We start from the raw sequence: 22,963 nt of genomic DNA on the forward strand, positions 1-22,963 counted from the left end.
AAATCTGGAACAAGACAGGGATGCCCTCTCTCACCACTTCTGTTCAACATAGTTCTCGAAACACTGGCCAGAGCAATTAGACAGACGAAAGAAATTAAAGGCATCAAAATAGGAAAAGAAGAACTTAAATTATCACTATTTGCAGTTGACATGATTCTATACTTAGCAGACCCAAAAGGGTCTACAAAGAAACTATTAGAGCTAATAAATGAATTCAGCAAAGTGGCAGGATATAAAATCAACACGCATAAATCAAAGGCATTCCTGTATGTCAGCGACAAATCCTCTGAAATGGAAATGAGGACAACCACTCCATTCACAATATCTTCAAAAAAAATAAAATACTTGGGAATCAACCTAACAAAAGAGGTGAAAGACTTATACAATGAAAACTACAGAACCCTAAAGAGAGAAATAGAAGAAGATCTTAGAAGATGGAAAAATATACCCTGTTCATGGATAGGCAGAAGTAACATCATCAAAATGGCGATATTACCAAAAGTTCTCTATAGGTTTAATGCAATGCCAATCAAAATCCCAACGGCATTTCTTGTAGAAATAGAGAAAGCAATCATGAAATTCATATGGAAAAATAAAAGACCCAGAATAGCAAAAACAATGCTAAGCAGGAAGTGTGAATCAGGCGGTATAGCGATACCAGACTTCAAACTCTACTACAGAGCAATAGTAACAAAAACAGCCTGGTACTGGTACCAAAACAGATGTGTGGACCAATGGTACAGAATAGAGGACACAGAAACCAATCCACAAAACTACAACTATCTTATATTTGATAAAGGGGCTAAAAGCATGCAATGGAGGAAGGATAGCATCTTCAACAAATGGTGCTGGGAAAACTGGAAATCCATATGCAACAAAATGAAACTGAATCCCTTTCTCTCACCATGCATAAAAGTTGATTCAAAATGGATCAAGGAGCTTGATAGCAAATCAGAGACACGCCGTCTGATAGAAGAAAAAGTTGGCTACGATCTACATACTGTGGGGTCGGGCTCCAAATTCCTCAATAGGACACCCATAGCACAAAAGTTAATAACTAGAATCAACAAATGGGACTTACTCAAACTAAAAGTTTTTTCTCAGCAAAAGAAACAATAAGAGAGGTAAATAGGGAGCCTACATCCTGGGAACAAATCTTTACTCCTCACACTTCAGATAGAGCCCTAATATACAGAGTATTCAAAGAACTCAAAAAATTAGACAATAAGATAACAAACAACCCAATCAACAAATGGGCCAAGGACCTGAACAGACAATTCTCAGAGGAGGACATACAATCAATCAACAAGTACATGAAAAAATGCTCACCATCTCTAGCAGTCAGAGAAATGCAAATCAAAACCACCCTAAGATACCATCTCACTCCAGTAAGATTGGCAGCCATTATGAAGTCAAACAACAACAAGTGCTGGCGAGGATGTGGGGAAAAGGGTACACTTGTACATTGCTGGTGGGACTGCAAATTGGTGCAGCCAATTTGGAAAGCAGTATGGAGATTTCTTGGAAAGCTGGGAATGGAGCCACCATTTGACCCAGCTATTCCCCTTCTCGGTCTATTCCCTAAAGACCTAAAAAGAGCATGCTACAGGGACACTGCTACATCGATGTTCATAGCAGCACAATTCACAATAGCAAGACTGTGGAACCAACCTAGATGCCCTTCAGTAGATGAATGGATAAAAAAAATGTGGCATTTATACACAATGGAGTATTACTCTGCATTAAAAAATGACAAAAATCATAGAATTTGCAGGAAATGGATGGTATTAGAGCAGATTATGCTAAGTGAAGCTAGCCAATCCCTAAAAAACAAATGCCAAATGTCTTCTTTGATATAAGGAGAGTAACTAAGAACAGAGTAGGATCGAAGAGCATGAGAAGAAGATTAACATTAAACAGGGATGAGAGGTGGGAGGGAAAGGGAGAGAGAAGGGAAATTGCATGGAAATGGAAGGAGACCCTCAGAGTTATACAAAAGTACATACAAGAGGAAGTGAAGGGAAAGGGAAAAATAATACAAGGGGGACAAATGAATGACAGTAGAGGGGGTAGAGAGAGAAGAGGGGAGGGGAGGAGAGGGGAGGGGGGATAGTAGAGGATAGGAAAGGCAGCAGAACACAACAGACACTAGTATGGCAATATGTAAATCAATGGATGTGTAACTGATGTGATTCTGCAATCTGTATATGGGGTAAAAATGGGAGTTCATAACCCACTTGAATCAAAGTGTGAAATATGATATATCAAGAACTATGTAATGTTTTGAACAACCAACAATAAAAAATTAAAAAAAAAACTGATGGTAGGGTAGATTTTGACATATTCTACATACGATCAGTTATTCTAATTAGGATCCTATTTTTGTGGTTGTACATGATGTGGAGTTTCACTGGTTTTGTAGTCATATATGAACACTGGAAATTTGTGACCAGTTCATTCTACTCTCTTTCCTATTTCCCATCCCTTCCCTTCATTCCCCTTTGTCTAATCTGCTGAACTTCTATTCTTCCCTGTGGAGAGCGGTGATTCAAACTATGGTTTCTGATTTCCTCATGGCTGCACTTGCAGTGGGAGCTGCCTATGTAATAGTGTGGGGCGAGATGCTCCAGTTGCTATGGTAATGCCAGCCAGGGGTGGCTACGTGCAAAGGTGAGCAGCTCTAACAGTTGGAACCTTGGATTCAGACACCAACTCCCCAGGGTAGAGAATTCTGGGCATAACAAGAGGACCTCTATGTCTTACAAGTTTCCTGTGTCCTTCAGACTGCCTGCTTGGCCAAAACTTTCTCACAAATAACCTGATGACAAAACCTGTATAATAAACATGTCAGTCAATCCTCATCAGGGCGTGGCTATCCACCTTGTCCCAGCTTTTTCGCTATGTGTGTCTGTCTTTTCTTCATCCCCTCATGGCCCTCTGGTTTCTCAATTAATGGCTATGCTGGTGGGGGCACTTCTCTTCCCCCCTGGTTGTGTGTTAGCATCCACATATCAAAGAGAACATTCAACCTTTGGTTTCGGGGGGTTAGCTTGTTCACTTACTTGACAGTCTCTAGATCCATCTACTTACTGGCAAAAGTTATAAAGTCATTCTTTTTATATTGCAAGTGTGTTCATATAAAGATTTTGACTTTTTAGTCTACCAGTAGTAAAAATAGTTAATTTTAATGTGTTTGAAGTTATTAATTCATCATTTTATGATGAATTGGTGTTTTTTAAGTGATTTTTTTAAGGAAATCACCCTGACAGTGGCAATCATAATATTTTCAAGACAATAAGTAAGGGATGTGGCATCAGGAGAAATGCAGAAGCTGGGGAAGGGTAGATTTATATTCCTGGTATGTATGCAAATATAGGGGTGCATTGTTTGCTTCAGTAGTAGGAATACCCAGTGGAATCCCCTCTAGAACACTTCATATTAATACCAATTCAACACACACACACACACACACACACACACACAATGACAGACAGTTTATATGTGCAACAGATTCTTGAGAATCAAGGGGAAGTTTGTGACTTTTGAAAATAGAAGTGAATTGTGTCCCTAGACTAAAACACATGCACCCGATCTAATCAATACCATGTAATAAGAAATAAGCTAGATGTCATCAGGAGTTAGTAAAATTGAACATAAATAGTATCTGCTTTGGTAACAATTCAACAAGACTCGGTGATTATATCACTTTGAGATTTCCATCTCAAAAGAATATTGTTCTGGCATTAGCTAGTAAAATAATGTGATTTGAACTATTGTTTAACCAAATATATGTGAGATTTTTTTTTTAACAAAAGTACTCCCTTAGCCTATGTACCTAATGAATAGTGTGCCATGTTTTTAAGTAAAAATTTTAAACTTTATCTTTAGTCCCTGGAAATCTTTGAAATAAAGGAGTTGATTATTTTTAACTGTAGTGTGAGGTAAAAATTCCTTTAAATATTTTTTCTTATGCATAATGAAAGACCTCAAATTAATTTTACTATTTCAACATTTCTCCACTCTTTTATAATGCCAACACTATCATTTAAAAATTTATGTATATAAATTATTTATCATGTATGTATATTTCTGTATAATCTGTGTACCATGCTTTTATATTTTGATATGTATTACTCCTTAATTTGCTTAAAAACAGGGAATTTATGATATCTTAATATGTGGGAAGATGACTAACGCTGAACAATCTATACCATGACTCAACATTTTTACTCTGAATTTAAAACTATAGGCTTTGTAATTAAATTGCATGTATTTTTATGCACATACATATAATAAACCTCTTATTAATCTTCAAAAAAATATTATTTCTTCAGTGCTAATGAATGTGAGTGTTTTTATGTATATGACTTTATCTGATATACACAAGAAACCTATTTGTAGATATTACACGCATAAGTAGTAGAGGTACAACTAGAGTCTTACAGAATTTTAAAGATTTTAAGTAACCTGATTCATGCTATAGAACAAAAAAAAGGATCTGGATTTGAACCCATATCCACTGATGTTCTCACTCATTTTCTTTCTTTGACTTTCTTGCTTTGGTGCTAGGCTAAGATGAACACTACTGAATGATGTATTGCTATTCTTTATTCTGTAATAAGTGTTTTCTACCTGATCCAATGAACTTACAGATGCTCTTTTATGTTGTTGCTTTCTTTTAAGTGACTATGAAGTTCAAAATACAGACATTGGTCAGGAAAGACCTGAGAACTCAATGGAAATGATTGTTTTAAAGTATGTGAACAAATAAGTATTAATTTACATAAATATATATTAGTTATGTAAAAATTTTAAATTGTTTCTGGGAGTCATAGAAACCATTTTTTATTCTCACATGAACCCATTATATTTCTATTAGCCTTTTTAAAATACATATATATGTAGAAAATTTAATATGGACACACACATATGCTATTTCACTGATTCATTTTGATTACATACAGGTGAGGACATATCATTCTTTGAAGCTCTATCTGTCTGTGGACTGTGATATCAGTAGTTCAAGTAACTATCTGGATGCTTCATGGAAGAGCATTCTGCAAACAAGGCAGCTGGTTTCTTTAAGTGAGTATATAATAACTACAATTGGTTAGTTTGTAACCAATTTGCAACCTTATGATGGTCATCATAAGCAATATTTCCACCCTTTCAAATTTGACCCTCATGATAACCCTTGGAGATGAGCAGGTAAGCTATAAATGAACATCTCCATCTGACAATAAGAAAGTCTCAACAATTAGAAATATTCATCTTGAGTTATACTTGATCAGAGAAGGTCATGTAAGCATTGGCAAATGATTGATCAAGCCTCTAGCTATGGGTGACAGCTAACCTGTTCTCTTCCTTAGCTATGTGGTTGCTGCTGGTTTGCATGTTTAGAGGATCAGACATAGATTCTCATTCCTCATCATTTGTTGGATTTCCTTTATCAAGGTGCCTCATTGAAACATGAACAAAGAATCGGAGGCTTTAAGATTTACAAGTGGATAGAAATTCTAGAAAGGTCAGCCTGCATTTAAGTTTCTGATAGAAAATACAAATCCCATCATTTCCTTGTTGATCCAGTGGAAATGCCTTGGATGTGAGGGCAGAGGTGCTGTGTGTGACATCCCATGTCAAGCATCTTCTGTTTGCTTGAACTTACATTCTTTAAACTTGAGTTTCCCATTAGTAAAATTAAGATAATAACACTTAAACCAGATTAGCTCCCAGACAGTGAGCCCTGAGCTATGGCTGGCCTTGATTACTTGATGTTGTTCTTAGTGATAATATTTCAATAGGTAGTACTCATACAATAATAAAAGTTTCATGAGGACTATAGCATCTGGGCATACTCCTTTAATATCAGAAGTTCAAGAGGCTCAGCCAGGTGGATCAAAATTTCAAAGCTGGCCTCACCAACTTAGCAAGGCCCTAAGCAACTTAGTGAGACTCTGTCTCAAAATAAAAAAAAAATGAAAAACAGCTGGGAGTGTATCTCAGTGGTTAAGCAACACAGGCTTCCATTCCTGGTACCAAAACTTCAAAACAAAAAACAAAACTGTCATAAGAACATATCAGCTTTTTGGTTTTACTTTTAAAAACTAGTCTGATTTTTTTTTATTATACTTGCAGATTTCTATCATCAGTTTTACTCTATTTCAAGAGAAATCATGACAAACCAAAGCTTCATAACTGAATTTGTCCTCCTGGGACTTTCACAGAATCCTACTGTTCAGAAAATAGTCTTTGTTGTGTTTTTGTTGGTCTACATTGCAACTATTGGAGGCAACATGCTGATTGTAGTGACCATCCTCTTTAGCCCTGCACTGCTAGGCTCCCCCATGTACTTCTTCTTGGCAGTCCTGTCCTTCCTGGATGCCTGCTTCTCTTCTGTCATCACACCAAAAATGATTGCAGACTCCCTGTACAAGAGGAAAACCATCTCCTATACAGGATGCATGATTCAACTTTTTGCTGAACACTTCCTCGATGGAGCAGAGATGATTACCCTCACAGCCATGGCCTATGACCGCTATGTGGCCATTTGCAAGCCCTTGCACTACTCTGCCATCATGAACTGGAGGCTCTGTGGCATTCTGGTGGGGGTGTCCTGGACAGGGGGCTTCTTGCATGCCACCATACAGATTCTCTTTACTTTCCAGCTGCCCTTCTGTGGGCCTAACATCATTGATCATTTCATGTGTGACCTCTACCCATTACTGGAGCTGGCCTGCACTGACACTCATGTCCTAGGTCTTCTGGTGTTTGCCAGCAGTGGGTTACTCTGCATCATCAACTTCTTCTTATTGCTTGTTTCCTATGGTGTCATCTTATTCTCCCTGAGAACACACAGTGCTGAAGAGCAGAGGAAAGCTCTGTCTACCTGTGGATCTCACATTGCTGTTGTGGTTTTGTTATTTGTCCCATGCATATTTATATATGCAAGAACTCCTTCTGCCTTCTCTTTTGATAAAGAAGTGGAAATATTTTACACCATCCTGACTCCATTGCTGAATCCTTTGATTTATACTTTGAGAAATAAAGAGGTGAAAAATGCCATGAGGAAATTACTGAAGACTGTTGTTGATTTATGATAAAAAATAATATATTACAGTTAAAAATATAAAGGATAAAAAACTTAGTATTTATTTAGATAAACACTCAAATACTTTTTTCATGTTTCTTATATAAAAAGAAATCACATGATTTTAAGGGAAATTGTACTGTGTTGGGAAGTTAAACGTTTTCAATTGGAGATCAGACTTTTACTAGGTGTTGCCTACTTAATACTCTCATATGTAACTCAAAGATAGTTCAATTTTATACTTTCTTATGTCTATTAAAACTGTGATTTAAATTGTGAGAATTTTTTTCATAAGCTTTGAAGGAAATAATTTGTGGAAGAAAATATTAGAAATTAGGAACATTTCAAGTAAAAAAACAATTTCTCTGAGCTGAAATCAGTGATTCTGATGTAAAACATCAGGAGTTAGCAAACAGAAAAAATTCAGAAAGAAAAGTTCTCAAGGCACCCACATCATTTCAGTTCTTCTTAATGGTAAAACTATTACCATCTGCTACAGTTGAGTCTCTTCTTGAATTTGAGAGATAGAATCTGATTGGTCCAATCCTGCCTATGGGGTGATCCCCTTGAGTCAGGTGGACACCTCATACCAATCAGCTATGGTACAGAAGTTGGAACAATTCCTCATGGAAGTGAGCAATGAGGGTCTTTTATTCTATTACAATCAGAAGCAAATCCTGAGACACCACACTACTATGTGTACTAGTTTAAAGTTAAAGATATGAGGAGAACACTTTCCTCATGGCCCTGCACAGGGAATAGAACCCAGAAGAATGAGCTATAAAAGCAGACTGCTGCCATATAAAACAAATTATAATAAAAAATAACTAAGTAAATAAATAAATAAAATACTACTTAAAGGTTAATGATAAGCCTAAGGAAATTACCACACATTATTTGTGAATGTTAGTTTAAAATTATTATGTCTGTTACACATAACTATATACTTAGATTTGTGACAGCATGTACCCTTTAAAAATAAAATGCAAAATATGTTAAAAAGAAAGCAGATTTTCAAAAAAATATTTAATTACAGTTTACTTGGTGATTTTCATTTCCTTGATTTCGTATACCAAAGTGCAAGTAACTCATTTTAGCAATAATCAATAAGAATATCAGTCAAATTTACAAATACATTTGCTGTTATTACTATATCTGTTAGACTCAGATTGTCAAGTGCCATATGCAGTGAAGTTATTGAGAATTAAATATTTCATTTTTTCCCTAGCAAAAATAAATCACTGATAACATGCCGGAGAGTATTGTCGGCAAAAAAATAGTAAATTGTCTTTATTTTACTCTATTTAATCTTATAGGCCACCACTAAAGTATAAGAGTATATGATATTACTTTACTTCCTCATGATAGACATGCAAAAAAAATACATGTGTTTTCATTTATCACTCATTGGGAAAAAAAAGTCCATGAAAGATTAAACTGTGAATCTGCAATCTCTCCTGGACAATGTGGGTGCCCTGCAACAGACCAAGAGTGTGACAAGGCTCACAAATGACAGCATGCTTCTCCTTTGCCTTTCCCTTTCTTCACATCTGCTGATCTTAAAAGAAGGGGTAGCTTCTTCATGTCCTCTCCCTTCCAAGGTCCTCATATTTCAGTTTATTTGTTTCTAAGAATTAGCTCAAGAAATGTGGATTTGCTAGATTGGTTCCATTGCCTTATGAATCTGTAAAGCCAAGATTTGAAATGTAGCTATAGGGTAAAGCACTATTCTGGCCAGATCTCACTGATCAGTACCAATTCATGTCTGCTTCATCATATGCTCAAATTCAAACAAGTTTTTTTTTTTATTATTATTATTCTAATGCCTAACATTTTATTGTGGACTCCATAGATTTATACAAGGAGGAAAATCCACTAATATTCAGCAGGGGGATAAACAAATACTGAAAGACATCTACCAAACTCTTTTCATTTCCACTAGTTTATTGAACAACATAATTCAAAATTCTTCCCCAAACAATTGTTGCTTTGGCTTTCCATTTTTTTTTTTTTTTTCGATATTGATTAGCTTAGGCATGGTGAGGCTCATTCCAATGCTGAAAAGCTTTGAGGCCATCTAACTATATGCTGATTATAATTTAACCTGTTAAGGTTTCTGTAGTTATTCAAAGAGTTTTCAGAAACACATTATGTTAATGTAAATGATGTGAATTTAGAAAAAATGTCTCTGGATATGTGAAAGCAGACAATACATGTAGAACATGATCCTAATCTTTAAAAATTTGCTCTAATTAATTATACATGACAGTATGTGCACTTTGAAACAACATACATAAATGGAGTATAATTTCTCTTTCTTCTGGTTGTCCATGATGTAGAATCACACTAGTTGTATGGTCATATATGTCCATAGGGTATTAAAACCTGATTCATTCTACTATTCTTTCTTCAAAGATCCTAATTTTAAAAACTTTTCAGAAATGACATTTTGTGGAATGATTAGCCAGATACATTCTTGACTTTGTCCAATGTCTTGCAGTGGATTTCCCTCTTAAACTACTCTTTGCCTACTATCAGCATCATTACTCACTCTGGCACTTTTGAGTGTTACCCTGATTCCCTTATTCTCTTTCTTCTCTGGCCTTTTGTAAAAATGTAATTCTTTTCCCTTTGGCTCTGACTCCTCCCCTTATACTGTAATCATTTAAATTTTTTATCACTATCATTTTTCAAATATGCATATAAACTTTACATTCTCTTTGAGCCATGCTGAAGATTGTGTCCATTAGTACAGTCAGAACATAAGAACAGAATAGTGTTTTTGTTGTTGTTTGCTTTGTTTTTCTCCTCTGTTTCTGATTTCTTGATTTTATATTGGCTCCACCTAGATGGTTGGAGCATGGGGCTTTGTGTGGCATGTGGGGTGGTGTATTAGAGAATCATTTCATGGAATTTGAATACACAGGTTCTCATCCTGGATCTCTGATGCTCCCTACAAAACTCTACCAATTCAGTTTAGCCTTAGCTGTGCACCATGGTTTTAATGTATCGTGAAATATTTTAAATAAAAATTGTTAAAGTAAAAATGAGAGCATGATGTCTTCAAGATTATATGATTTGACAAATATGTGCATGTTTTAATAGTGGAGGACATTAGCAAGTAAGTTACCTGCCTGGTGCAATCTGCGAAGGCTTTTCTGAGGAGAAGGTATTTATACTGGTGCTGTGTCCGTAGTAGAAATGGAGAGTGGAGGTGAGAGCAGAGGAAGAATTAATGGTGTGAAACAGGGAGTAATCAGGGAATGTATTCAGGAGGAAGAAGAGCTCATGGCACATACATGAGCTCAAGTGCAGGAGGACAAATGGAAAGGCAGATGGTGATACACGGAACTTTGAAAGTCATGGTGAGAATCTCAACCAGTGCATGTAAGAACTGTAGGAGCTATTTCATTATGTTTTTTTTTTTTTTTTGGGGGGGTACCAGGGATTGAAATAAGGGGCACTCCATCACTGAGCCACATCCATATCCCTTTTTGTATTTTATTTAGAGACAGGGTCTCACTGAGTTTCTTAGTGCATCCCTGTTGCTGAGGTTAGCTTTGAACTCATGATTCTCCTGCCTCAGCCTTCCTAGCCTGCCTAGCCACTGGGATTACAGGTGTATACCACTATGCCTGGCCTGAATCACCATATTTTTAAATATGTGTGTGTGTGTGTGTGTGTGTAGGTGCTTATCCACTGAGCCCTATCTTCAGCCTTTTTTTTTTTTTTTTTTTTTTTGCCACAGGGTCTTTCTAAGTTGCTTAAGGCCTCACTAAGTTACTGAGGCTAGCTTTGAATCTGTGATTCTCCTGCCTTAGCCCTCCCAAGCCCTTGGGATTACAGGCATGCACCACTCTGCCCAGTTTACTTTTTTTTTAAAAAAAAAATGACAGAAATGAAGCAAAACATTGAGAGAGGTTGGAAAAAGTAATGAGAATACATAATACCTGAAATTTTTACCTGTTTAGAGAAATAAAATAACTATCTCAATGATGCTCTGTGAAGACCTACTGAAAGCATTCTAGGATTGGCAACTATCATATTGGAATTTGTGACATTTTAACCTGAATATCTAGTCTTTATGGTCTATTGATTTTTCACAATAAAATAACATGGATATTTCAGCTGAGGGAAAATGTTTAGTTTTCATATACCCCACAGAGAAAATTTGAGAGTTAACTCTTTTAAGTCATTGATAAGAAATTAATTGGCATTGAGGAATCATGTGTGGGATGCCCTGCACACCAGTCTTTATTTTATGAGAACCATCATGAGTCTACTTGTATTTTGCACTGAATTACTAAGTGCAGGAAACAGAAAGATGGAAATTTTCAGTGGGCCTCTTTCTTATGAAAGTGAATAAGCTCTTTGTTAAAGATAACCTTCAGGTCCAATTGTGTGTAATTTAAGTTGTAAAGGACAATAAAATTCAATTAAGTAATTCAGACTTCTGTTTGTTCTCAGATGACTTAATCAAAATTTTATCATGTTTTTATGCCTCCAAATTTTAATGAAAACATAAAAATTTCATAACTTTGCTTTCATGGACTATAGTTAAGAGGATAACTTATTTCCAAGTTTTCCTTCTATAACCTTGGAGTCTGCCTAACTAGAGTTTTCTTGTTTATCTATCTGTCCAAGAAAGCATTTTTATTTTTTCTTTCTTCTCATTTCAATCTTATAAATGCCATGTACTTTTAATTAATTTTTAAATATTTACTAAAGTTATTTGAAGCTGCTTTCATAGCTTCTGAACATTGTGAAAAATTAGGATGATCCATGATACCAATATAACTTATGTCACTCATCAAAGGATTTTCATGTTTTAAAACCCTTTGTTTGTTTGTTTGTTTTGGTACCAGTGCTGTGGCACCCAACCACTGAGCCACATCCCCAGCCCTATCTTGTATTTATTTAGAGACAGAGTCTCACTGGGTTGCTTAGTGCCTCACTGTTGGTGAAGCTGGCTATGAATTCACAATCCTCCTGCCTCAGCTTCTGCCGCTGGATTACAGGCATATTCCACCACACTCAGCTTAAAACATGTAACTGTATTATTGTTAAGTAAATTGTTGAAATTGACATTTTTGAAAAATAAAAATTAACCCTAAGAAAGCCAGTCCTAATAATCATAATGAATGTAGTTACTCCAATTGTACATAGTTCACAGCCACATCTTCTGTATGCTTTGCACATATTGAATTATCCAGCCTTCCTAGCATACCTTAAAGGTAGTTTCTAGAATCATTTATGTTCTGTAGGTAAAGATCAAGGGCCTGGTTGAATGTCAGATCCTTATTGGGCAGTGGGATGTGGTTTGACAGAAGGTGGCTTCAGACTACATACTGATCACTGAGATAACACATTTCTCAATCTGAGTTTATTTGTATATGTTAGCATCTAGTTGGAAACATGATTATCTAAATTAAAGTTTGGATGGTTTTAAATTATCTGACCCCTCTCTTTCTGCTTGTTGCGGTGTGTGGCTGCAAGGCTGTGGACACATTCAATAAAAATTACATTATGGCAGGCAGTGATTAAAGCCTAAGGAATTCAAGGAATAATGTGGTCAGAATGTGTAGTTTTATTCTTGTACTAAAACATTCTAAAAGTCCAATTTGGCATGAACAAGAAAGGACTCATTGTTCACATTTTTTTCCATACTCTGATCATTGTATTTATGTCTGTGATCATTATCAAGAAAGTATATGTGAGAGAGTCCCTGGAGGACAGTAATCTTTGCAGCCCAATAAATGATGGGATGTGTAGGGATTCTGACTGTGGAAATATATAGGGAAGCATTCTTCTGGTGAGCAAACTCCTGGGGATAGCAGGCATTCTGTTTCCCACCCTTAGAATGCCCTGCAGTTTCTTCTAGGAGCTAGTAAGATAACTAATACATGTACAATGTCTAGCTGTTGTGGAAATTCCCTGCATGAGGAGGCTCTGTGCTAGAGTCTTATAAGCTTTGAACTTGATATCAGGCACATAACTCCTGGGAATAAAGGAATTATCTTGTTAGACAACCACAATGTTTCACTGAGCCTAAACCTGTCCATATAACAGTAACTTTATACAATCCACTTTCTTGAGAGCTACACAAAGCTCCTAACATTACACATTCCAATTTAGTATGTGTAACTGAGGAATAAGCTGCATAATGTTACTGTCTGTAGCCTGCCTAGTGATACAATGAACAATATGTAATAATGATGCCAATGACCTAAAGTAACTTATTGATATAAATAAAGCTTGGCAGTTTGGCCTCTCTGCCATTCTGTAATCTTTCCTGCCTCTACATCTTTTCTCTGTGTCTCTTTCTATTATCCTTATAGGGATGTCTTGAGTGTGATGAAAAATGCAGTTTAAGAATGGTAGTACAGGAGCTTCAGAGGCATTATTTCAACATAACAGGTTCTGCAGAGAAAAAGAAGAGATGTTTTCTGGACATGATGGAGACATGCCAGCTCAGTAGGAAGAGTCTTCACATTCTCTGATTCATACCTCCTGGTTGCTCACTGTTGTAAATCTTTATCCATAAATCACTACATCTGAAAATGTTTCAAGAGTTTCAAAAATACACTTTTTAGTCCAATTATTTATTATTTTGCACACACTGCTGATTATACAAGGATTATTCTTGTAAGAACATTTGACTGATCCTGCACATCACAAAAGAGGTCTTGATTTTACCATCAATCATTTTTTAATGAATTTATAGCCACCCACTCATTTCCCTCATAATGACAAAACATCTTTTCACAGAAATTGATTAGAAAGTTTTAAAATATGTGTGGATATGTGCCTGTGTTTGAAAAGCGGCCTTGGTAATTAAAAAAAAAAAAAAAGTCCTAAGAATTAGGGAACTGAGTTTACCCAATCTCAGCACATAGTTTATTACTTACATTTTGCTATAAAAATAAGTCATAAAAAATTCTTAAAAACAAACATGAAATTGTCCAAAAATTAAATGATTTGTCTCTTGGAACATTTTGAAATTTTTAAATTTAATCTTGAAGATGGAATTTGAAAATGATAAATAAATAGAAAAAAGACCAGTAGAACAGAGAAAGGGGTTCAGGAGGAAAGGAAGAGCGGAAGGAAAGTGGCAGTACTGGAGTTGAAAATGAGCAAACTAGATTATATGCATCTATGATTAAGTCAAAATTAACTCCACTATTACATCTGACTACAGTGCACTAACAAAAACATAAACGAGAAAAACAAATGACAAAATTATCTAATTAATAAATTATATTTACCATGAACATAAAATGTGTGGGAAAGAAGAGAATATTGGCTAAACTGTGGAAGGGCAGATTGCTACCGCACATCTCATTTCATTCACATTCTTTATGATTGTGGCTCCCTCTGTCTCTGTTTCTTTTCTGAGTCAAACTAAAAAGAAAAAAAGTCACCTTATTTTTCACAACTATGTAAATGATATTTATTATACCATCTGCACCATTCTATCTTTGTGATCTTGTTTCCATATTATCCAATTATATTCTTCTAACAGAAACAAAGACTAAAAGTTTAAGCAAAGCAGGATAAAGACTAAAGAGGAGGTTGTAGTATAGTTTGAAGTCCAGATATGTTGGTAGCATCTTATGACTGACTGGCATTTTTGAAATATCATCCTAACCAGGAATGTGATCCATGTCAGGTAATTCTTCTGTGTAGTTACTCACATGTAGAATTCCAATTTAAAAAGAATAACACTTGTTTCTTAATAGTATGAACTATTGACATTGGTGCTTCTGAACCTTTTTTTTTTTTCATAAGTCATTCTGATTCTTTTTTTTTTCCTTTGGGGAGGAACAGAAATAAAAATAGTAGCAAATGGTTTGTTGTGGGTCTTCCTAAAGGATCTTCAGAAGCTGCTTCTGAGTTTACCCTCAAGCATTGGTCTCCATGCTGTATTCCCTTACATCTCACAGATCTGCCTTATCATCTTTCAAAAGAAAAGAGAAAAAAAAAATACTTTAATCTGTAGAAATTGGATTTTTAGTTCTGAAGTCATGGATTCTCCAGATCAGTTTTTAAGAAAAAAAAATCAATGAATGAATACCATATGGATACTTCTTTGTAAAATGCTTTTCTCTCCTTGCTATCTTAGTCCACAAACAGTATGTATTTTCTTCATGGACTGATGAAAGGATTTCTTATCATAGAACTCAATTTTTATACTTAGTAATATAAGAGTACTTTGCCTAAAACTGCACAGAAATACTATATTCCATCTCTTATACACTGTACTCTATTCCTGAATAGCATAGGAAATGAAAACATCTTTCATTAACCCAAGAGAAATTAAAAAATAAAAAGAAGGAAAAAAAATTCCTATTATGCAGGGACATAAAAGTTTTATAAATGCTTTAGCAAGTGAAAAGCCACACAAAAGTGTGTTGTTAATCAGGCTAATAGAAAAATTCCAAGCCCTGGGGAGACTGAGAAGCAATTCCAAAGTTCTTGCCCTCTCAGGAAACCTATTTAAATTCCAATCAGAAGCCAAGGCAGAAGCTTTACTTCATTTTTCTTTTTTTCTAAGACCTTGTGAAGGCAGCACTTGAACAGCACTGGAAGCATTCTCCATCTCGACGGCCAAAGATGCTCTTCCTCTCTTAGATATAGAATGAAGAGTTGGAAAAAAGAACATCACGTTTTGGCCATTACCAGAATGTTTAAGGAACTGTGCATGGTGAGATTTCTAATTCACACTTCTGAATTTTTAAAAAGGATTTTCAATGATGATATAGTGCTTCAAAGTGCAGGTGTTGTGGTTATGTTCTCATGGTTAATGCCATGCAATGTCCTTTTGCTTAATAGCTGTGTACAATTGAGTTAGCTGCATAACCTTTCTGGCCCCCAGATTCCTCATCTTTAGTGGGGATTGTATCAAGATGAACAGATGCATTAAGGGATGAAACAATGCAGGTGGAGCTTAGAGGAGAGCACTTGACATCTGAAAGGACCCCATAGACAACAGTTGTTACAGAATTCAAAACTATCTCTTATTTTTCTTCCTTTCCTTTGCTTTAGGAACTCTTATTGCTTCATGTCTAAAGAAATCCATACTCACCTATTTACCTTTGAGTAAAAACTAATGATTCAGAAATTCAAATGAATATTTCCCCTCTATTTCTCCAATTATATCTTATTTGTTCCTTCTAAACACATTCTCATTTATCCTCTAACCCCCATCCTAATGCTTTAGATTATAAGGTGAATTTTATGAATCTGTATTAAAGTACAATAGTAGGAGCTTGGTAAATTTAAGTACTATTGTGCCAATCATAGATACTGATAGAGAATACAAAACTTACTATTTCTATAACCTCAAACTAACAAATGGCAAAGGGAAGGAAATTAAAGATAAAAAACAGGGACTCATAAGACAGAATGAAAGCTTCTGATTTAACTATGTAATTTGCTAAGTCTGCTTGATGTCATAGATTGCATTGGGTTCCTGTTGCAAAATTATTCAGGAAAGTTCAAGTGACTGATGTACAGAACTACTTCAGGACTAAGCATCATAGCTTGGTGTCACCCTTACCATTAGCTAAATCACTAAGATAACAGAAAAGAAGGAAATTCAGGCATCTGTTAAGAAGAAAACCAGCAGAGAATGGATATTTTTTCACCCACATTAAATATAAATGTTGAGACATCTAAGGAAATCGGCACAACTATACTAAGGGCAAAGGAAAGGACCAGCTATCTGAAAATAATGTATATATTAGATAGCCAGGAAAGGGAATATGTTTAATCAGAAGGAAATGTTTAACCAGGCAGGAAAAGAGATATATCTTCAATTGGTGAAGAAGAATCCTAGATCAAATATATGCTAAATTTAAGGTATTTTTTAAAAGATAATTATAGATAGGATTTTTATTTATTTTTAAATTAGTAACATAATTATTTAATAAAATATATGAAAATGTGACTGATATGTACATCCATGTGCATATAAATTATCTGAAATTTATTGCTTGAAGTACAATCACAAAAATACTGCCTGTAATGACATCCTAATTACAGATTTCTCTTACAATTTTCAAATATATGTATGTATATATAAATAATAAAATTTAAACCATAAATTATATTATTCACAGAAAGTTGGTGTGAAAATTAGTTTTGCTGCTAAATAATTATTTTTGTTAGGAAGAAAAAAAAGTGAGTAGTGTGAATAGTGGGGCACAGAGAGGCCGACTTCCAAGGTCACTGCCCAAGGAGGTGGCTACTAGCCACAAGTCATGATTTGAGGGACCCCTAAGTAATCTCAGGAACAGTGCCAGCATATTCAAGAGTATGGTGTCAAGGAAGGAGAGAACAAGGAGTGTTCTAAGAGAAATGTGGACAGTGTAACCTGTTACCTACATCATAATATGGAATTAAATTTGATATTGAAGAATATATATAGGTTAGAGAGGGTTGGTCCATAATGTGGTCATTTTTGGAAAGTTTTCAATAGTTTAAAATTTTAAAATATAAGATGCTATGGTATGTTAGCCTAATAGTTCCACCTGTGCATATAAATTAACCATAAAGCTCATATTTTATCTCTGAACTTTAAGTAAAATTGATGTTTCAGTTTTTAATCCTGATACTTAATTCTAAATATTTCTACAATAGTAACAAAACACATTTTCCAAATAAAATATCTTTCATTGTTATGTGTTCCCTTCTAAATTATAAAATTATATTTAAAATATTTATAAATAATCAGTGTTTGCTTTTTGTCTGCATTTCTCACTTATAAAATGCTTTATACTTTTTCATGTTATTAATGTCTTATTGATAGTATCAAGTTATGATAAGTTGTAATAATTTCATTTATATGGACATCTTAATTGCTGAATATTTTAGATATTTCTTAATTGCCAATATTAACACTGTATAAATTTCCAATGTAAAATTTCTACATCTCTTTTCATTAATAGAGTAAGTTTATATGTCTGTGGTTACTAGTATAAGCAATACAAACGTGCTTATAATTCTGGAATCATTTATATTTTTTTAGCAGTATTAAAGAATGAATAAATTTTGTTTACATTTTAGAGCAGGAGTCATTTTTTAAAGTATGATTTTAATAAATGTATTTTATTCTTATGACTGGTTCAGTTTTATCTCACTTTGTTTATGCAGACATTGCTTAAAATATTGCTGACATGAATACTCACATCTTCCTTTAGATTTATGCTTTCTATGGATCAGAAAGCTTAGGCATGATGGTCATTCAGTAGCACAAAGCTATTAACCATGAAGTTGGGATTGCTACCTTTTTGACAGAAAACGAACAGATTTTTGTCTTTGTGCTCAAGTATTTATTTGGAATAATTTTAAAGTAATAGAAATAAGATGGTATAGAGGGTTCTAATATGATACTCACTTAATTTCCTTTAATTCTGTTTTCTTATGTTACCATGGGCACATTTGTCAAGACTAAGAGATGTCAGCAAATAATACAAGACTTTTCCTGACATGGTGGTGCATGCCTGTAATCTTAGCCACTCAGGAGGCTGAGGAAGGAGGATTACAAGTTTGAGGGCAGCCTTAGCAACTTATTGAGACCCTAAGCAACATAGCAAGACAGTCTCAAAAAAAAAAAAAAAAAAGGGTGGGGATGTAGCTCAGTGGTTAAGTGCCCCAGATTCAATCCCTGGGACCACTTAATAATAATAATAATAGTAATAACACAAAACTTTGTCTATATTTAAATAATTTTCCACTACTATGCATGGTAGGATTCAGTCCAGAAAAGCACAGTACATTTAAGACATTACCTTTTAATGATCTAAAATCACAAAATTTGTGGTCAAAAACATGAGCACACTATACTCTTTGTTGTTGAAGTTTTAGCACTAATTTTGGAAATTCTGTACTTGAAAAAAGAAAGTGTTGGTTTGTTTGTATCTGATGAATCTTTAACCAAAAAAAAAAAAAAATGGTATTTTTTCTTAAAACACTTCCAGATAAAGATGATGAGACAATGAATAAATAAGAGTTCCTTAATTATCCAACTAACATAGGGACTTGTCTTCCTTTTAACTTTTCACTCAGTTTGGATTTCTTTGTACAGGAAACAGGAATGGAACCAGGTAGGTCTCAGGGTCACAGTAATGCATTCAAGGAAAGCTAAAGACATTTAAAGTTGTTGTGTATTTAAAAAGTATCATTTCTTCCCTGCAAACAATAATCAAATATTTGATCTTTGTAAATCAATAAGAGGAAAAGCACTGGTTAGCCTTGTCGAGGTGAGACAGGAGTCAGGAGCAAAGGTTGTCATTTGTGCTCTGCGTCCCTGGCTGTGGCAGGACATTCTGGCCCCTCCCCACTATCTGCATTTCTGACTGCATTGATGTTTCTAGTGGATGGCCTCACTGGACTCTCACAAGAACCAGGTGAGTAGCCCTTCCTATTAAACTCATTCATAGAGCATAAACTTGAGGCTTTTAGATTTTTTGAGAGCTATAATTAACCTAGTCTCAGAAAGTTGGAAACCAGGTCTTCATGAGTTTGGCTAAACTGACTCCTGTAAATTACATATTGATCTTCTAGGGCTGTTGTCTGAGTCAGTGACCTAGTAGGGTTTATTTTATACTCTTGTTTCCTTAGTGATAAGATGTGAGCGGTGGATACAGAGCTCACAGTGGAAACAGAGCTCATGTTGCAGACCTCAGTGAGGAATGAATTGAAATCACAGTGATAGTGGCTGCTGTCAAACTAGCAGATGACATACATTTGTGCATGTTAGCTTTATTAATATTCCAATTTGTTTCTGTTGTCTTTATGAGGAAGTCATATATAGGCCCATTTTTCATTCTCAAATAAAGCCAACTATGGTTTTATTCCTGTATTTTAACAACAAAACATACATATGTATGCATATATGTACATATAAATATTCACAGACACAAATGCTATTTGTGATTCTGTCATATGCACAGGTGAGAATACAGTCACCTTTTGAAGCTGTGTCAACCAGAAGCAAATGATTTCAAGAGTTGCGAGTATGTATCTGGAGAATCATGGAAAAGTTTCCTGTGGGTAAAACACCTGTTTTCAAGTAAGAACATTTTATCATTTATATTTATATATTACCAAATTTGACCATCATTATAATCCTTGGAGATGAGTGCATAAGCTGCTTATGAACATTTCTATGTTACAATAAAGTCAAATAAATTTGAAACCATGTGTTTTGAAGGATTATATCTGCTCAGATAGGGTCACATGTATAAATAATGCATATATAATAATAAAGTCTCAAGACTCTAAGTTTTATTCACCCAGTTATTTATTTCCTCACTACATGTTGCCGATATGCATTTGCAGGTAGCTGGACAAGTGCCTGCTGACTCTTCATGATGGCTCTGATGCCTTTCTCAATATTCTTCATTCAAACATGAGCAAAGAAATAATATGCTTTAAACTTTAAGGTGGACCAAAACTGTAGAGACCATGGCTTCCCTGAACTTACTGCTGGAAAAGAAAATGTCCTAGGCTTCCTCTGCTGATCTTCTGGGAGAGGACTGAATTTTGGAGCTAGAGATTCAGTGTTATAACTGTAAATCAAGCATTGTTATTTGCTTCATATTAAGCTTTAAATACATATTCCTCTACAATAAATAGGGATAATAAAACCTCACACAGATTGTGGGTCCTAAGCAATTGCTTTCCCTGCACTCTTCCATTTATTCAGCATAAAACAGACATTATTTTTGTTAACCTTTGTTCACCTTTTTAAATGATAAATGGCGAGTAAAATCTCAAAACTTTGTATGTATTCATGCATCAAATATAGTAGAGCTATGCACTGTATTATACATCTTTCTGTTTTATAAAGAATGAATCCTCTCATTCACAGAACCAATTCTTTCCAATGATTTTAAGAAATTTTTGAGGAGCATCTATGGTTGTCAGGAGCCACCTCAACTGCCTCTTATTTTTTCTTCTATTGGTAGATGAAGCAGTCCCCTAATCAAGCATGGCAGGCTACTCATCCCTGCCTCATTCTATGCCTATGGAAGGTGTAATTAATAAATAATAGGCTTTCTTTGTTTGCAAATTGAGTGTGGCTTCAGAATGCCCTTCAACAAATACAAGAGGCAGCTCCTACATAATGGTTAAAGCTGGATTTTGACAAAGTAACTCCTCCACCATGTTGAAAATCTGGTTTTCTTAAAGTGTACAAGAATTTATCTATACCTCAATATTGCCTGATGTACAACAGCCTTCAATAAATATCTAATAATATGTTCTCAGTGATAACGAAAGCACTCGAGATAAGTCCACCTAATGATGCAGCAACTAGTTGATGACTGTAATATTACAAATAGCTTGAAGAAATTTTTTTATCTAAATTATATGTTTTCACGATCACAGTTTTACCTTCACCTTTTCCTTGGAAATCATGCGAAACCAGAGTACTGTAACTGAGTTTGTCCTCCTGGGCCTTTCGAATAATCCAAGAGTTCAGAAAATAGTATTCGTTGTGTTTTTGTTGGTCTACATTGCAACTGTTGGAGGCAACATGCTGATTGTAGTGACCATCCTCTGTAGCCCTGCACTGCTGGGCTCCCCCATGTACTTCTTCTTGGCATTCTTGTCCTTCCTGGATGCCTGCTTCTCTTCTGTCATCACACCAAAGATGGTTGTGGACTCCCTGTATGAGAGAAAAACCATCTCCTATAAAGGATGCATGATTCAACTTTTTGCTGAGCACTTCCTTGCTGGAGCAGAGGTAATTGTTCTCACAGCCATGGCCTATGACCGCTATGTGGCCATTTGCAAGCCCTTGCACTACTCTTCCATCATGAACTGGAGGCTCTGTGGCATTCTGGTGGGGGTGTCCTGGACAGGGGGCTTCTTGCATGCCATCATACAGATTCTCTTTACTTTCCATCTGCCCTTCTGTGGACCTAATGTCATTGATCATTTCATGTGTGACCTCTACCCATTGCTGGAGCTGGCCTGCACTGATACTCATGTCCTAGGCCTTCTGGTGATCGCCAACAGTGGGTTAATCTGCATCATCAACTTCTCCTTGTTACTTGTATCCTATGGCGTCATCTTGTTCTCCCTGAGAACACACAGTGCTGAGGGGCTTAGGAAAGCTCTGTCCACCTGTGGATCTCACATTACTGTTGTGGTTTTGTTCTTTGTCCCATGCATATTTGTATATGCAAGACCTCCTTCTACCTTCCCTTATGACAAAATGGTGGCCATATTTTACACCATCCTAACTCCCTTGCTTAATCCTTTGATTTATACTTTGAGGAATAAGGAAGTAAAAAATTCCATGAGGAAAGTGTGGAAGAGGTTGGTAGTAGTTTCTGATGAAAGGTAGATATTAAACACTTTAAAAATTAAATTTCTGACCTAATAAGTAATTTTTTTCTGATAAAAACTTTGTAGGATTTTCTTTGCATAGAAATATGGTAATATACATTTATAGAAAAACCTTCATGTATGGGTCATAAAATGATCCTTACTTTCACTTCAGGTATCAGATCTGAGCTGGCAACTTGATATTTCATATATAAGTTAAATAATTGAATTGTATGCTTCCTTAGAATCTAAAAATAAAAGAAATGAAGAATGAGAAGAGAAATTACCTACTGATTGCTCTCCATTCACTCTATTTGCAAAATCTTTGCAGAGGAAAGACAAAAATATTCTGCGTATTAATAACAGAAATTTACTCACACTATTTCATGGTATAAAAGATTGATGACAATGATCTTAGTGACTGTTGAAGGACTCAAGTCAAGCAGAGAGTAGAGATTCATAAAACTTCTACTGAAGGATTTCCTTTGTCAGGTGACTTCAACATTCAGTGTGGGCTGCAAATTTTGAGTCCCTTCT

The 22,963-nt window shown here is 35.3% G+C and overlaps 2 protein-coding genes across 2 annotated transcripts; both read left to right on the forward strand.

Annotated features, from left to right (window-relative positions):
- The first annotated feature begins 6,149 nt into the window (after positions 1-6,149).
- LOC139706969 (olfactory receptor 4C15-like) lies at positions 6,150-7,097 on the forward strand. The gene has a single exon (XM_071616951.1). The coding sequence runs from the start codon at positions 6,174-6,176 to the stop codon at positions 7,095-7,097; it is 924 nt and encodes a 307-aa protein (XP_071473052.1). The 5' UTR covers positions 6,150-6,173.
- Positions 7,098-21,503: 14,406 nt separating this feature from the next.
- On the forward strand, positions 21,504-22,445 carry LOC114093808 (olfactory receptor 4C15-like). The gene has a single exon (XM_027936721.2). It carries the CDS (start codon positions 21,510-21,512, stop codon positions 22,443-22,445), a length of 936 nt encoding a protein of 311 aa, XP_027792522.2. The 5' UTR covers positions 21,504-21,509.
- The last annotated feature ends 518 nt before the right edge of the window (positions 22,446-22,963 follow it).

This window comes from Marmota flaviventris, chromosome 9, assembly GCF_047511675.1.
Source record: "Marmota flaviventris isolate mMarFla1 chromosome 9, mMarFla1.hap1, whole genome shotgun sequence".
Classification (NCBI taxonomy): domain Eukaryota; kingdom Metazoa; phylum Chordata; class Mammalia; order Rodentia; family Sciuridae; genus Marmota; species Marmota flaviventris.